Source organism: Poromitra crassiceps, assembly GCF_964638095.1.
Source record: "Poromitra crassiceps genome assembly, chromosome: 4".
NCBI lineage: Eukaryota > Metazoa > Chordata > Actinopteri > Beryciformes > Melamphaidae > Poromitra > Poromitra crassiceps.
The window spans coordinates 1,545,364-1,561,634 of record NC_139626.1 but is presented as its reverse complement, the minus strand read 5'-3'; the positions used below and the strand labels follow the sequence as shown (position 1 = coordinate 1,561,634).

Here is a 16,271-nt window from a genome sequence, read left to right as displayed (position 1 = left end):
ACACTTGAATCAGAAGAACAGTGTAACACACTTGAATCAGAAGAACAGTGTAACACACTTGAATCAGAAGAACAGTGTAACACACTTGAATCAGAAGAACAGTGTAACACACTTGAATCAGAAGAACAGTGTAACACACTTGAATCAGAAGAACAGTGTAACACACTTGAATCAGAAGAACAGTGTAACACACTTGAATCAGAAGAACAGTGTAACACACTTGAATCAGAAGAACAGTGTAACACACTTGAATCAGAAGAACAGTGTAACACACTTGAATCAGAAGAACAGTGTAACACACTTGAATCAGAAGAACAGTGTAACACACTTGAATCAGAAGAACAGTGTAACACACTTGAATCAGAAGAACAGTGTAAACTTTCAGAAGAACAGTGTAACACACAAACTCTCAGAAGAACAGTGTAAACTTTCAGAAGAACAGTGTAACACACTTGAATCAGAAGAACAGTGTAACACACTTGAATCAGAAGAACAGTGTAACACACTTGAATCAGAAGAACAGTGTAACACACTTGAATCAGAAGAACAGTGTAACACACTTGAATCAGAAGAACAGTGTAACACACTTGAATCAGAAGAACAGTGTAACACACTTGAATCAGAAGAACAGTGTAACACACTTGAATCAGAAGAACAGTGTAACACACTTGAATCAGAAGAACAGTGTAACACACTTGAATCAGAAGAACAGTGTAACACACTTGAATCAGAAGAACAGTGTAACACACTTGAATCAGAAGAACAGTGTAACACACTTGAATCAGAAGAACAGTGTAACACACTTGAATCAGAAGAACAGTGTAACACACTTGAATCAGAAGAACAGTGTAACACACTTGAATGGATGTCTTTCTTTCTCACCTAGAATAAAGAGCATCTCCACGGCGATGTCGCTGACGATGGTGGAGCGCGCGGCCGTGTCGGTGTCGTCGTACGGCGTGAAGCAGACGTTGTAGGGCACGGTGACGGCCACGTAGAAGGTGGCCAGCAGGATGAGCCAGTCCCACAGGGCCTTGGACACGCTGTAGTGGAGCAGAATGAAGCGAGACTTCTCCACTGTCGCCACCTTGTACTCCGGCACCGAGGGTTTGTCAAACATGTTCTGTCGGAGAGGAGAAGGTGGAGTTGAGAAGGTGTTTTTTTTTTTTTTTTTTGCTGGAACAGTTACAATAGGCACAATAAGCACACATGTACACACATGCATATGCACAAACACACAAACACACTAGGGCATTCACAGACTAGTCGACTAGTAAAACCACTAGTCGACACTGTGCTTAGTAGTCGACTAGTCGTTTTTTTTTTTAATCTTTAAGAAAGAACATGAGGTATTTACACGACATACATGGACTATCATATCCCATATCCCATATCCCCCACAAAGAACATCAAAACACAACAAAACAAAACAAGAAAACTGCATAAGATACACAATAATCCAAGAACAAACAAGACTATTGGACAAACAACCAAACAAAAACAATGCATTCAAAGTAAATACATAGATCTTGCCCTGTTGGCAGCTAGGAAATGCATAGCTTTAAATTGGAAAGCATCCAATCCCCCAGCTGTAGTTCACTGGTGGAATGAACTCTCAAGCTACCATATGTTGGATAACATTTACTACAAGAGCAAAGGCAGATTCTTAGACATCCCCAAAATATGGCAACCACATACAGAGTTTGACTTTAAGAACTTTTTACCCCAGTGTCATTAGGCTTATCAGGATAGGAGCTGAATGCATTGTTTTTGTTTGGTTGTTTGTCCAATAGTCTTGTTTGTTCTTGGATTGTGGTGTATCTTATGCAGTTTTCTTGTTTTGTTTTGTTGTGTTTTGATGTTCTTTGTGGGGGATATGGGATATGATAGTCCATGTATGTCGTGTAAATACCTCATGTTCTTTCTTAAAGATAAAAAAAAACGACTAGTCGACTACCTTTAGGGACGGCTAGTCGACTAGTAAAATTCACTAGTCGTGAATGACCTAAAACACACGCACACACAGGCACACACACTAGTAACCACCTCCAGATTTCTTTTTTCTTTTTAGTTTATTCGGATAAACCCTCAACCCTCACCACCCGGTCGTTGCTCCACCCCCTCTCCGGATCTGGGGAGAACATCCTTCCTCTGATACATGTGCACGTGACAGCGAGGAGGTTTCACCAGCAGGACGTAGTGGGTGAGAGGATCACACGCTATTCCCCTCAGTTCCCCTCTCTCCTGAACAGTCGCCCCCATGACCGACCAGGGGAGACACTAGCGTAGCGACCAGGACACACCCTAATCCGGCTTCCCACCCGCAGACACGGCCAATTGTGCCTGTATGGATGTCCAAACAAGCCGGCCCGGAGGTGGCACAGGGGCTTGAACTTGCGATCCTCATGTTACCCTCATGCACTACCCGGATGCCCCTGCCTCCAGAATTTCGAACTCAACTTGATAAATATACAAAAGACACAATGCACCACCACCAGCAAAGCTGAATACATGAATAACGTGATAGCCAGCTGTTCCATGGGTGAAGTGCTGTGCAAATACGTTTTATGATAATCAGATGATAGGCTATTGCTGTGCCAAGATTTGCCCCCAAATAGAGAACATACATAAGTGCGTTGAATACTGACGGCAACTCAGGTGAAACTGATGCGGTAAATTAATGCTGTGTGTTATCTATTCTAAACAGCATCCAATAAAGAGGGGAACAAAATGAATGAATGACCATGAAAATAACCATCTAAAATGAGAACTGTGGTCAGTGAGGGAGCAATTCATTGCCAACATTGAGGGCTGCTCATTTCATACATGACTTGACCTTGGCTTGACTCCATGCCATTAGTGCATCAGGTCTTGAGGTGGTGCTGGATGGAGAATGGCAGATGTGTGAGAACAATGACCGTGCTGCTATTTCTGAAAGTTCTGCCCATTCGTTCTCCTCATTACAGTTTTTTATGGTGGAAATCCAATTGCAGAAATGTATGAATTGCTATTGCGGATGAGTTGGGGAGTCTGTTTTAGCACATAATGAGTCTGCGGATCTCCAAACGGGACCGTGCACTTGGCAGGTAATCACCACATGTGATCATAGCCTACTTAACTTACCATATAAGTAGACTCCTTAGGGGGCAAATCAACTGACGTCCTCTCCTTAACACATTGGGTGCCAGCCATGTTTTCATTCCTGTAGGTAAGTTGTGCCAGGGGTGTTTTTGACGATTCTGGCTCATTTTAGAACAGCCGAGGATTATTTTCTGTTAAGAATTCATGAACATCAATCATCTAAAAATAACTAATAGAATGTGTGCTTTCTCTGTCTAAAAGAGTTAGTTTGCAGAGTTAGTAGTTATGTAGATATTAGCCGTTGAGTACAGCATGGTTTCAGCGTCTGGAAATTTATTCAGAGATAAATGGCTTTTTGTGAAACAGTCACTTTAACCATTCATTTTTGGCATCAGTAAGACCGTCAGACATTCTAAACAATAGTTTTGAACAGTAATTTCCTCCATAACAACAGGAAACACCCCTCTCATTCAAACTCCTCCCTCCGTGTGTCTTCTCCTCCTTCCTCCTGGCTTCAGCGGGCGTGTCAGAAGCGCGTTGTGCTGCCTGCCTGTCTGTCTGCGTGCCTGCCTGCCTGCTTGCCTGTCGGGCAAGACGAGTCTGAAATGGATATGGATTACTGTAAAATCGCGTCGCCATTTCCTTGAATGGCTTGCTTCCGCGGTGTGTGTGTGTGTGTGTGTGTGTGTGTGTGTGTGTGTGTGTGTGTGTGTGTGTGTTCGCGCGTTGCTGCGCGGCTCTGGGGGGAAGGGATCTCTGTCCGTTCTGTGTGTGTGTGTCCGGGCGAGGCGGCTGCTTTTGTGGCTTTTGGGTCCCGTGGCTGTGACTTCTCTCGGTCTCTGTCGCCACTTAGTGGTCGGTAAAATAGATTACACACATGCTCTTGCTGCAAATACTTATCTCGAAGATGTAAAAGGGGTTGATTGATGTCCCACTGTCAAAAAAAAAAAATCTTTATGTAAGACGAGTTAGTCCGTCCTTGGCACTTAAGCGCTGGATTATGTAAGACGAATTAGTCCGTCTCTGGCACTTAATGTGTTAATAACGGCAATAAGAATAATTTCTGCCGTATGGCCACGGGCACGGCGGATGGGCGTCTACACCTGAATCCAAATGTCTTCATATTGCACAATGCAGGGCCCGACGTTTGCGTTTGGTTGACACAAGATCATCTGTGAATGATCAATCTCGAGATTATGGCAATTTAAATGAATTAAATCCATCAAGAATTGAAGAGAGAGGAGTTTTTGAAACACGTGGAACTTCGCATGCGCCGGTTGGCAATAAATATGGTTATTTTTTGGTTTATTTTCAAAGAGTGTTTATTCTAATTTATTTAATCTAATAAGTATAGGCCTAAAACTGTAGGAAATTGTGTTTATAGGTGTTGCCCCACGCCCTTATATGCACGTGAGTCTAATTCATTATCGAGTTTATAAAATGTAGGCTATAACTAGTCTACTTTTCAATAATAAAAAAAAATAGCCTATATGCCAATAATAGGGCCAGGCTAGCCGTTGTCAGGGGAGCTGTGTGGACAAAGAGAAGGATTAGTTTAGATAGAACACTTCAATTAACATATTCTGCCCGTTTTCTGGAAAAGGAGAAACGACCTATAGTGAAGACTAACCCTTAGGAGACAGCAGGCATAACTGCCTTTGACAGTGGAGAGCAGGAAAACAAAAAGAGGAGATGCAGTTATGAGCAGAGATCCATCAGGGAACAATGTGGCCACTAACAAACAGACGAGGTGAGGTGAGCACCAGGGACTCAGGGAGGTGAGCACCAGGGACTCAGGGAGGTGAGCACCAGGGACTCAGGGAGCACCAGGGACTCAGGGAGGTGAGCACCAGGGACTCAGGGAGGTGAGCACCAGGGACTCAGGGAGCACCAGGGACTCAGGGAGGTGAGCACCAGGGACTCAGGGAGGTGAGCACCAGGGACTCAGGGAGCACCAGGGACTCAGGGAGGTGAGCACCAGGGACTCAGGGAGGTGAGCACCAGGGACTCAGGGAGCACCAGGGACTCAGGGAGGTGAGCACCAGGGACTCAGGGAGGTGAGCACCAGGGACTCAGGGAGCACCAGGGACTCAGGGAGCACCAGGGACTCAGGGAGGCTCGCTAACAAAGTATTACACTGAATTTGTATGTGCGTTCACTAGCGTGACTGTGTGATATCTTAATGGAGAACTGGAGAAGACGGATGCGCTCTACTTTGGGATATAATTGGCGGATGATGATGGACAAATGACACCTCCATCTCTGTATGAAGGGCGGGGAAAATGGTCAAATTGTTCCCGGTGTCACCACTTTTGACAAATTGCATTGGCTAGACCTGCCTGACAAGTGAAACTGGGCAATTTGTGATCAAAGGAAGAAGAAGTGTGTTTCACAGCACAGTACATGCGTTTTCACGGCTTCGCCATAAAGAGCAGCACACTGGAAAATCCAGGAGAAAGCCCCCCCGCTGATTTCCCTCAGCTGCTGTGGCTACTTGAATGATGTTTGAAGGAACGTCGGCGAACGCTGGACTGTTTTGACTGTTTTTTTTTAAATTCGCCCTTACATCACAGAGGTCAGAGGTCAGGACACCCACGTGACCTTACATCACAGAGGTCAGAGGTCAGGACACCCACGTGACCTTACATCACAGAGGTCAGAGGTCAGGACACCCACGTGACCTTACATCACAGAGGTCAGGACACCCACGTGACCTTACATCACAGAGGTCAGAGGTCAGGACACCCACGTGACCTTACATCACAGAGGTCAGGACACCCACGTGACCTTACATCACAGAGGTCAGGACACCCACGTGACCTTACATCACAGAGGTCAGGACACCCACGTGACCTTACATCACAGAGGTCAGGACACCCACATGACCTTACATCAGAGGTCAGAGGTCAACACACCCACGTGACCTTACATCACAGAGGTCAGAGGTCAACACACCCACATGACCTTACATCACAGAAGTCAGCACACCCACATGACCTTACATCACAGAGGTCAGGACACACACGTGACCTTACATCACAGAGGTCAGGACACACACGTGACCTTACATCACAGAGGTCAGGACACCCACATGACCTTACATCACAGAGGTCAGCACACCCACATGACCTTACATCACAGAGGTCAGCACACCCACGTGACCTTACATCACAGAGGTCAGGACACCCACATGACCTTACATCACAGAGGTCAGGACACCCACATGACCTTACATCACAGAGGTCAGCACACCCACGTGACCTTACATCACAGAGGTCAGGACACCCACATGACCTTACATCACAGAGGTCAGGACACCCACATGACCTTACATCACAGAGGTCAGAGGTCAGGACACCCACGTGACCTTACATCACAGAGGTCAGGACACCCACATGACCTTACATCACAGAAGTCAGCACACCCACATGACCTTACATCACAGAGGTCAGGACACCCACATGACCTTACATCACAGAGGTCAGCACACCCACGTGACCTTACATCACAGAGGTCAGGACACCCACATGACCTTACATCACAGAGGTCAGCACACCCACGTGACCTTACATCACAGAGGTCAGGACACCCACGTGACCTTACATCACAGAGGTCAGAGGTCAGGACACCCACATGACCTTACATCACAGAGGTCAGGACACCCACATGACCTTACATCACAGAGGTCAGCACACCCACATGACCTTACATCACAGAGGTCAGGACACCCACATGACCTTACATCACAGAGGTCAGGACACCCACGTGACCTTACATCACAGAGGTCAGAGGTCAGGACACCCACGTGACCTTACATCACAGAGGTCAGCACACCCACGTGACCTTACATCACAGAGGTCAGGACACCCACGTGACCTTACATCACAGAGGTCAGAGGTCAGGACACCCACATGACCTTACATCACAGAGGTCAGGACACCCACATGACCTTACATCACAGAGGTCAGGACACCCACATGACCTTACATCACAGAGGTCAGGACACCCACGTGACCTTACATCACAGAGGTCAGAGGTCAGGACACCCACGTGACCTTACATCACAGAGGTGAGGACACCCACGTGACCTTACATCACAGAGGTCAGCACACCCACGTGACCTTACATCACAGAGGTCAACACACCCACGTGACCTTACATCACAGAGGTCAGGACACCCACATGACCTTACATCACAGAGGTCAGGACACCCACATGACCTTACATCACAGAGGTCAACACACCCACGTGACCTTACATCACAGAGGTCAGCACACCCACGTGACCTTACATCACAGAGATCAACACACCCACGTGACCTTACATCACAGAGGTCAGAGGTCAGGACACCCACGTGACCTTACATCACAGAGGTCAACACACCCACATGACCTTACATCACAGAGGTCAACACACCCACGTGACCTTACATCACAGAGGTCAACACACCCACGTGACCTTACATCACAGAGGTCAACACACCCACATGACCTTACATCACAGAGGTCAGCACACCCACGTGACCTTACATCACAGAGGTCAGCACACCCACGTGACCTTACATCACAGAGGTCAGCACACCCACATGACCTTACATCACAGAGGTCAGCACACCCACATGACCTTACATCACAGAGGTCAGCACACCCACGTGACCTTACATCACAGAGGTCAGGACACCCACATGACCTTACATCACAGAGGTCAGGACACCCACATGACCTTACATCACAGAGGTCAGGACACCCACATGACCTTACATCACAGAGGTCAACACACCCACGTGACCTTACATCACAGAGGTCAGGACACCCACATGACCTTACATCACAGAGGTCAGCACACCCACATGACCTTACATCACAGAGGTCAGCACACCCACATGACCTTACATCACAGAGGTCAGGACACCCACATGACCTTACATCACAGAGGTCAGCACACCCACATGACCTTACATCACAGAGGTCAGCACACCCACATGACCTTACATCACAGAGGTCAGGACACCCACATGACCTTACATCACAGAGGTCAGGACACCCACATGACCTTACATCACAGAGGTCAGCACACCCACATGACCTTACATCACAGAGGTCAGCACACCCACATGACCTTACATCACAGAGGTCAACACACCCACGTGACCTTACATCACAGAGGTCAGCACACCCACGTGACCTTACATCACAGAGGTCAGGACACCCACATGACCTTACATCACAGAGGTCAACACACCCACATGACCTTACATCACAGAGGTCAGCACACCCACATGACCTTACATCACAGAGGTCAACACACCCACATGACCTTACATCACAGAGGGCAACACACCCACGTGACCTTACATCACAGAGGTCAGAGGTCAGGACACCCACGTGACCTTACATCACAGAGGTCAGCACACCCACATGACCTTACATCACAGAGGTCAGGACACCCACGTGACCTTACATCACAGAGGTCAACACACCCACGTGACCTTACATCACAGAGGTCAACACACCCACGTGACCTTACATCAGAGGTCAACACACCCACGTGACCTTACATCACAGAGGTCAGAGGTCAGGACACCCACGTGACCTTACATCACAGAGGTCAGAGGTCAGGACACCCACGTGACCTTACATCACAGAGGTCAGCACACCCACGTGACCTTACATCACAGAGGTCAGCACACCCACGTGACCTTTGGCCCAAGAGCCAGTCAGCCGTGGGCATCCGCGTGATTGGAAGGGGAAAGCCCAGCGCTGCGGGGACACGTGTCACTACATGTCACACAGCTAACAGCTGATCCTCGCACTTCATTAAGTCACGCTGCGGCCCAGGGCCTGCTCTACCAACTACAACCCCCAGCATGCTTTGCGCTTTGCTTGCCACAGATAGAAAGGCCTGTCCGTCCTTGACTTGAGCTGCAACCATCACGTTCCCTCGAGCAGAGAATCTGGAGCTACTGTGTTGCAGAAGCTCATCAGACTTGCTTATACACTTTTATCCAAGTCATTTCTCTTGAGGATAGAGCAACACTGCATCAATCGTTATAACACGGTTACACCATAGTCCTTGCTATAGAATTTAAGTCATTACATATTCAATAAAGCTATAATTACATAACACATAATTATTAATGGTATGAGTTATTACATAAATGCACGTCATATGGACAGACGCAATAGGCAGACCATCATCTACAGACCATTGAGGTATGTCGATGCTACAGACAGCATATCTGTCGCGGCATTGAGAAGGCCAATGCATTCTGCCACACACACACACGCACACACACACACACACACACACACACACACACACACACACACACACACACACACACACACACACACACATACTGTAGGTTAAAACCAACTTTCATCCTCTGCCTACAGGCTGACCTTGCTTGGCTCCATGAAGCCTCAGCTGCAAGATAAAACATGTGTGTTTCTAAACATCCCTGTTCTTTGTCTCTCCTCTCTGCTTTCCTCAGTATAAGAATCCATGACAAACTTTTAGATCTTCACTGCATCTGTCAACCATCATGTATACATTGAGATGATCAGTCCTCCTGTAATGCACTTTACAGGGGTAAATGACAACTTTCCGGCTTCTGTCTCCTTTCAGTTTCATATTAGCCGAAATGTTTTTATTGTGGATGAGGAGTGAGAAATTCATTTCAATTCAAACAGTCCTCATGTCAGCTTTTCAAAGTTATCAACAAGCCTGATTTGAGTAATAACACTAAAAACTAGTGCCCGACCGATATATCGGTCCACCGATATTATCGGCCGATATTGGCCGATAACCGATATATCGGTATCGGCCGATATGTTGGCCGATATTTTTGGATTTTGGATTTTTTAAGTCATAGACAACATGTTGTGTATATTTGATCTTTTTTCTCAACTCAAGTTATATTTTATATTTGTTCTATTTGTGTTTTTGTATTTCTAGTTATTTATAATTATTAAATTCCCAGTTCAGTTTACTGTTTCATTGCATTGATGTCATTTTGGACAATAAAGTTTATTGATAAGCTGTAAAATATCCTGCCTACATTACATATCTCAAGTCATGTCAAGTCATATCTTTGTCAAGTGTTTGATATTTGAGGGATCATTGCAAAAGAATTGTGTAATATAATGGTGTATTATATAATATAAGAATATCGGCCGATATATCGATAGCGGAATTTCTTTACTTCCTAATATCGGTATCGGCATCGGCCTCCAAAATCCAGTATCGGTCGGGCTCTACTAAAAACCTCTGAAAATTAACCTCAAGCCTGTGGAGAAACACTAGACCATGAGGACGAGTACATTACGGCAGAGAAACACTAGACCATGAGGACGAGGTTCTCAAATGTTTTTCAGCCAAGGACCACTTACAAGATAGAAAATATACCGGGGACCCCATCATTCTGATTTGTGATTTTGGGCTAAGCTTAATTGTTTCCACGGTAACGTGCTCGACTTTTAATTTGATAGGTTGTTATTAGAATGTAATCCATGAACCATTTTAGATTTAAAGCATAAACTATTTTCGTTGAACTATGAAGATTTTGCAAAAAAAAATATATATATATTTTTTTTTACATTACATTTACATTACGTCATTTAGCAGACGCTTTTGTTTTGTCCAAAGCGACTTACAATATCACAATTTGTCAACAGTACAGAAAACCACTATGCAACACATTCAATGACAGCCAAGATATTTTGATAGACTAGCACCATGTAGGAAGTAGTTTGAGAAGGAATAAGTAACATGTAGCATTTTTTTTTACCTGAAAACTTTTCGCGGACCCCCTCCGCGGACCCCCATTTGAGAACCACTGCATTATGGGATGTTGAAGAGATGGAGATGGAGATATGGGAGATACTCAGACCAGGGACACAAATAGCTGCTGAAATGTGCCACTGTATTTCAATGAGCCAGAATTGCATCATAACTTAAAAGGCCTGTAGATAGCGCTATTTTTATCTTTTACAGCCTTCTGACAAGAAGTGTGTTCACGTAAAAACTGGCACCAGAGTGGCATTCCCCTGGAAAGTCTCAAGGGTTGACAGCATCGGAATTGGCAGATCAGTCATAAACAACAACAGAGGCAGAGTGCCTGTGCTGTTGACACTTTTTTTGTTTTTAACACAGCTGTCCTGGCATAGTAAATAATTTGGGGTGTGAAAGTTCATCAACAGAAAGTACACAGCCTCCACTGTCTGAAAGTCTTTAGATAGTAAGCCCTTGTTCACACAGGACGCCGAACTTGAGGCAGGCTTAAAGCTGAACTGACGCCTCACCGTTCACACAAGAAGCCTTCTCTTTTCCTCTCAGCGCCTCCTCGGCGGGCCTTGAACCCGCCCACAACTTCCCATTCACTTCATGCATGGCAGCTTCAAGCTTCACGCGTCGCGTTTGGAAAATAGGACTGAATCCTGAACGATGGCTTGAGCAAGGCGTGAGCGTGGCTTCAGCGTGAACACGTGCACGCAGGTGGTGTGAACGGCCTCGCCTGTTACCAACGATGCCTAAATGAAACTTGTGGGTTCAGCGTAGGTTGAGCGTTGCTTGGGTGTATGGTGTGAACGGGCGCTAAGACTTGAACACTGAGCTGCTATGGTTCAGCAATTGGGAAATCAAAGGGAAAGAGCCTCCTTCCACACCTCTGAAATCAGGTGACAGGCTCCCAGCTGGACTCGCTTCCATTTTTTTATTTTTTATTTTACCTTTATTTTACCAGGCGAGACAATTAAGAACAAAATTCTTATTTACAATGTCGGCCTGCATTTCTTGAGATTCTGAGCAGTTACGCAGCCTCTGTCTCTTTCTGCCTTTTTCATTGGCTGCTCTCCCTTTGAAAGGCTGTATGCCCCGCCCCCTGCTCCCCTCTTCCTCGCTGGGACGACGGGCTACAAATAGAGATCTATTCACAGCACGGCTGGCTGGCTGGCTGGCTGGCTGGCTGGGGTGTGGAGGCAGACGCACGCACTGCTAGCTAACTGCTCCTGACAGAGAGAGAGAGAGAGACAGAGAGAGAAAAACTGACAGAGAGACAGAGACGGAGGGGGAGAGAGAGAGAGAGAGAGAATGCAAGACAGAGAAGACAGAGCGGGAGCAAAAGTGGGAGGTTAGAGCGATAGAGAGTGTCAATAATGAATGAGGAAGAGATCAAGCAAAAAGAAAGAAAAAGAATAAAGGAGAAGATGATGTAGCGTGACAGAGACAGAGACAGAGAGAGAGAGAGAGAGAGAGAGAGAGAGGGTCAGAAAGGGTGAAGCTGACAGCAGGCGCTTAGGAAAGGAGAGGATGAGATAAAGAGAGAGAACCTGGCTTTCCATAATTTTCTCTCGATTCCCATGAATATATGACAAGTTTTATGAATGCAAATGAAGTCAGCTGACTGTCTGTCTGGTGCATGATGATGCCCGCACACATACACCCCCCCACCCCCCCCACACACACACACACACACACACACACGAGCTAGAAGAACTTGGGCACAAAGCCCAGGAAGAACACAGGGTATAATATGACAAACAAAGTGGGCGCCCGGGTAGTGCAGCGGTAGATTCCCTGCCTAGCAACATGATTCCCTGTCTAGCAACATGAGGGTCGGAGGTTCGAGCTCCCGTGTTACCTCCGGCTTAGTCGGGCGTCCATAATACAGGCACAACTGGCCAAGTCTGCGGGGTGGAGAGCCGGATTAGGGGTATGTGTCCTGGTCACTGCACTAGTGCCTCCTGTGGTCGGTCAGGGCCCCTGTCCGGGGGGAGGGGAACTGGGGGGAATAGGACTAATCAGCGGGACATCACGACACCCGGATATGCCACCCGCTTATATTTTGACATTCTGTGTGAGAGCAGAAGTAGCTCAAGGGTGTGATGTATAATATATGTGTGCGTGTTAAAGTTGTGTGAACTGTTGCAGTTTTTAAAATGAATTTAGTAAAAAGCACAGCCTGCTAGCGCGAGACACTCCTTACAGAAAAAACACGTGAGGTTCATATGTGTCCACATATTTCACCACAAGTGTCCACATGTTTCTCTACATGTTAAATTTCACATGTGAAAACATGTAGAACATGTGAAACCCATGGCAAGCGTGTGGAAAACATGTTATCATGTTATAACATCTGATAACATGTTTTGCCACATGTTGTATAGTAACATGTTTTCCACATGTGGACCATATGTGGAAAACAACATTTACATGGGTTTCACATGTAATCACATGGGAATTGACATGGGTTTCACACATTTCACATGTGAAAACATTCCAAAACCACACGCTTCCCAAAGCACATGTTTCACATGTTCCACATGTGAAATTTAACATGTTTTCACATGTGAAAATGCACATGTGCAAAATCACATGTGATCACATGTCCAGACGGAGTCCAGACGGAACCGCAGAAGGAAACAGAATGTGAGTTCACGGATGGTTTTAACCAGGCTAACAGTATGATGCACAGAAACCGACAATTCTCAAGGGGTTGAATTCCTTTTAAGTGCAACTAATAATAAACAACAGAGTCACACAGATTCATTATGTATTGTAATACTTGAACTAATGTGTTATTATGCACGTCATTTTCTAATGTGCTAAAATCTTAAGAATAATGTGCATAATGCAATGTGCTTATTTGCACCATAAATAAAAACGAACAGAGAATTGTGCAAGCAAAACGCAACTCCATGGACAAAAATAACCCATTGTGTGTGTATGTGTGTGTGTGTGTGTGTGTGCGTGTGTTTGTGTTTGTTTGTGTGTGCGTGTGTGGAGAAACACTCCAGTGAGCGTGTGTCTGCTTCATTTGAGCTAAAGTTTAGCTCAAATTTAGCTGCTAAACTAACATAAAAGCTTAGAGTTTTGGGGAATGGCTGTCCTGGGATTATCAGTCTGGCAGACAGGTGTTTGGCAGGTTTGGTTCGATTGGGTTGAGGGCGCGCGCGTGCGTGTGTGTGTGTAGCCAAAAATACCACAAACGATATGTACAACACTGCACACAGTCACACACATCCTGAAAATATAAAGCGTGCGCGCGCGGGCACGCGCACGCGCACACACACACACACACACACACACACACACAGCTCATCTCAAGTGCGTTGCATCTCATTAATGCTTTGCATCTAAATTCCCATGCAAACTGCGCTGTATCTGCTGTTAACACCAGAGACAGGTCTGCAAGTTGAAGGTTTCCAAAGTCATGGATGGGAATCACAAGACACAGTCCAAAGAGCTGGAAACAAACACCACCTGCCAAGAAGACATTTGAATCATTCTGACCAACGCTTATGCAGATTTTTTTTTTTTTTTTGCTTTTGCAGCCTCTATTTTTGTATGTTTTATATTCACGTGCATTCTTTAAATGCATGCTGCTTGTGGAAATTACCCTTATTTTTCTCTTATTTTTCAAAAGTAGGTGCTTCTATGTATTCTTTCCATGAAACTTACTGCAAAGTCATTTCAAGTTGCTCAAGAAAAGCTTTGGAGTCAGAGGTTCGTCTTATTTGAATATATATATTAAAGATTAAAGGGAAAGTCTTGAGAGGAAGAGATGCACACAGCAGCAGGCTACAGTACGTATACTTCTTACTCTCAGACCTTCCCTTTAACAAATGTGAATTCGCAATAGCTGCGACCGCATATGCAAATTTCCAAAATGCAGGAGGGCAGGGGCAGCCCACCCACCTCTGCCACCCTGCATTTTGAAATGTGTTCATCATAATCATAATAATAATTTTATTGATATATTTATTGATATAGCATCTTTGAAAAACAAGGTACACATGGCTTTACAGTCAAAAACAGACAATAAAACTAAATAAGATCCAGATAAAAAAGATAAAATAATGTTAAAGTTACAAATGCCATCGGTTGATGATGGAAAAAGAACCCGTGAGCATCAACGGATGGAAGAGCTTTAACCAGAAAATCCTAGACTGCAGGTCTCTTATCTGTAACTTATAAGGTATCTCTCTCTCCCTCTCTCTCTCTCTGTAGTTTGCAGGTATATGGGGTATCCAGATTATTAAGAATTGTCTTCAGTTTAGATGGAATTTTTCCTAAGGACCCCCCCCCCCCAGATATTTTGAATAATAGTTGTGTGATGATTTTGTGAACTGCAGCTCTATTTGCTTTACATTACCTAACAGATGAGTGTGAATATACACCCACTCGTGTGCCAATTGAATGTTATCACTCCTGAATCTAGCCCTATAAGCAAGCCCTTCGACTTGGCTCTATATGCCCTGATGAAGACTGTATAGTTGTACCGTGTTGGCATACCTAGCCTAGCCCATACAATAAAAGCGTTTAAAAATCTTCAGCAAAAAAATGTGCTTTGGATTTTTTTGGGGAGGATCAGCTGTCCCAGCCACTAGTGATAAGCTGTATTCTCTTGTCTGTCTATTGGTCTTTAAGCATCTTCCAAGGACGTTACAGAATGTGCAGACATTAGAACAGGTCACAGAAGCAGAGTCAGGGCAACACATGGACGGTATGTCTTGGTCTTCTAGAGACTGTAGATATTCTGGGACCTACAGGAGCCCCTGTCTGTAATGTAAGTGGTAGCAAGGTTACAGTGGTCACCATCGATCATGAAACAGTACATTCGCAGAGGGGGACCCCAGTTGAGCTATTGGTATGTACAATTTTCTTCCACACAAGTACAAAGAGCTTGCGAGTTAAAACTGGAGATCTAGGATTTAGATTTTGACTTGTTTGCAACTTTTATGTCTGTCTTTAAGCCGCTCTCTCGCTCAGGTCTACCTCGAGAAGAGGAATCTTAATCTCAGTGGGACTAACCTAGTTAAGGCAAGGTTAATACATATTGTAAGATGGTAATTCTACTGTCAGCCTGCAAACAGAGGTCATGGAAAGGGGACATTACTGCAAGAGCGAGCGCGTGTTTGAAGGCTACAGAGAGAACGATATGAACTCTTTCACTGCTGAATTTCAGGTTCCTGCATGCATGTGTGTGTACCTGTGGTGTGTTAGCCTGGGTGAACCCAGCCTTCAACGTGATGTCACAGGCTATGCCTGTAGCGTAAGTTCTTCGTGACTGATAGCACATAGCGGTCACGTGGAGGCTGGGTTTACCCAGGCTAGTGGTGTGTGTGTGTGTGTGTGTGTGTGTGAGAGAGAGAGAGAGAGAGAGAGGGGAAGAGAAGAGTGTACTGAAT

General features: G+C 45.4%; 1 protein-coding gene across 1 annotated transcript in view; it reads right to left on the bottom strand.

The window, feature by feature from the left end:
• Positions 1–16,271, bottom strand: part of kcnh4b (potassium voltage-gated channel, subfamily H (eag-related), member 4b) — a gene marked incomplete at both ends in the record, with an annotated part of 95,504 nt that overhangs the window by 40,542 nt on the left and 38,691 nt on the right. The window contains one exon of the mRNA XM_083635483.1: positions 883–1,123. Coding sequence (XP_083491609.1) covers positions 883–1,123 — 241 coding nt within the window. The remainder of the gene's footprint in view (positions 1–882; positions 1,124–16,271) is intronic.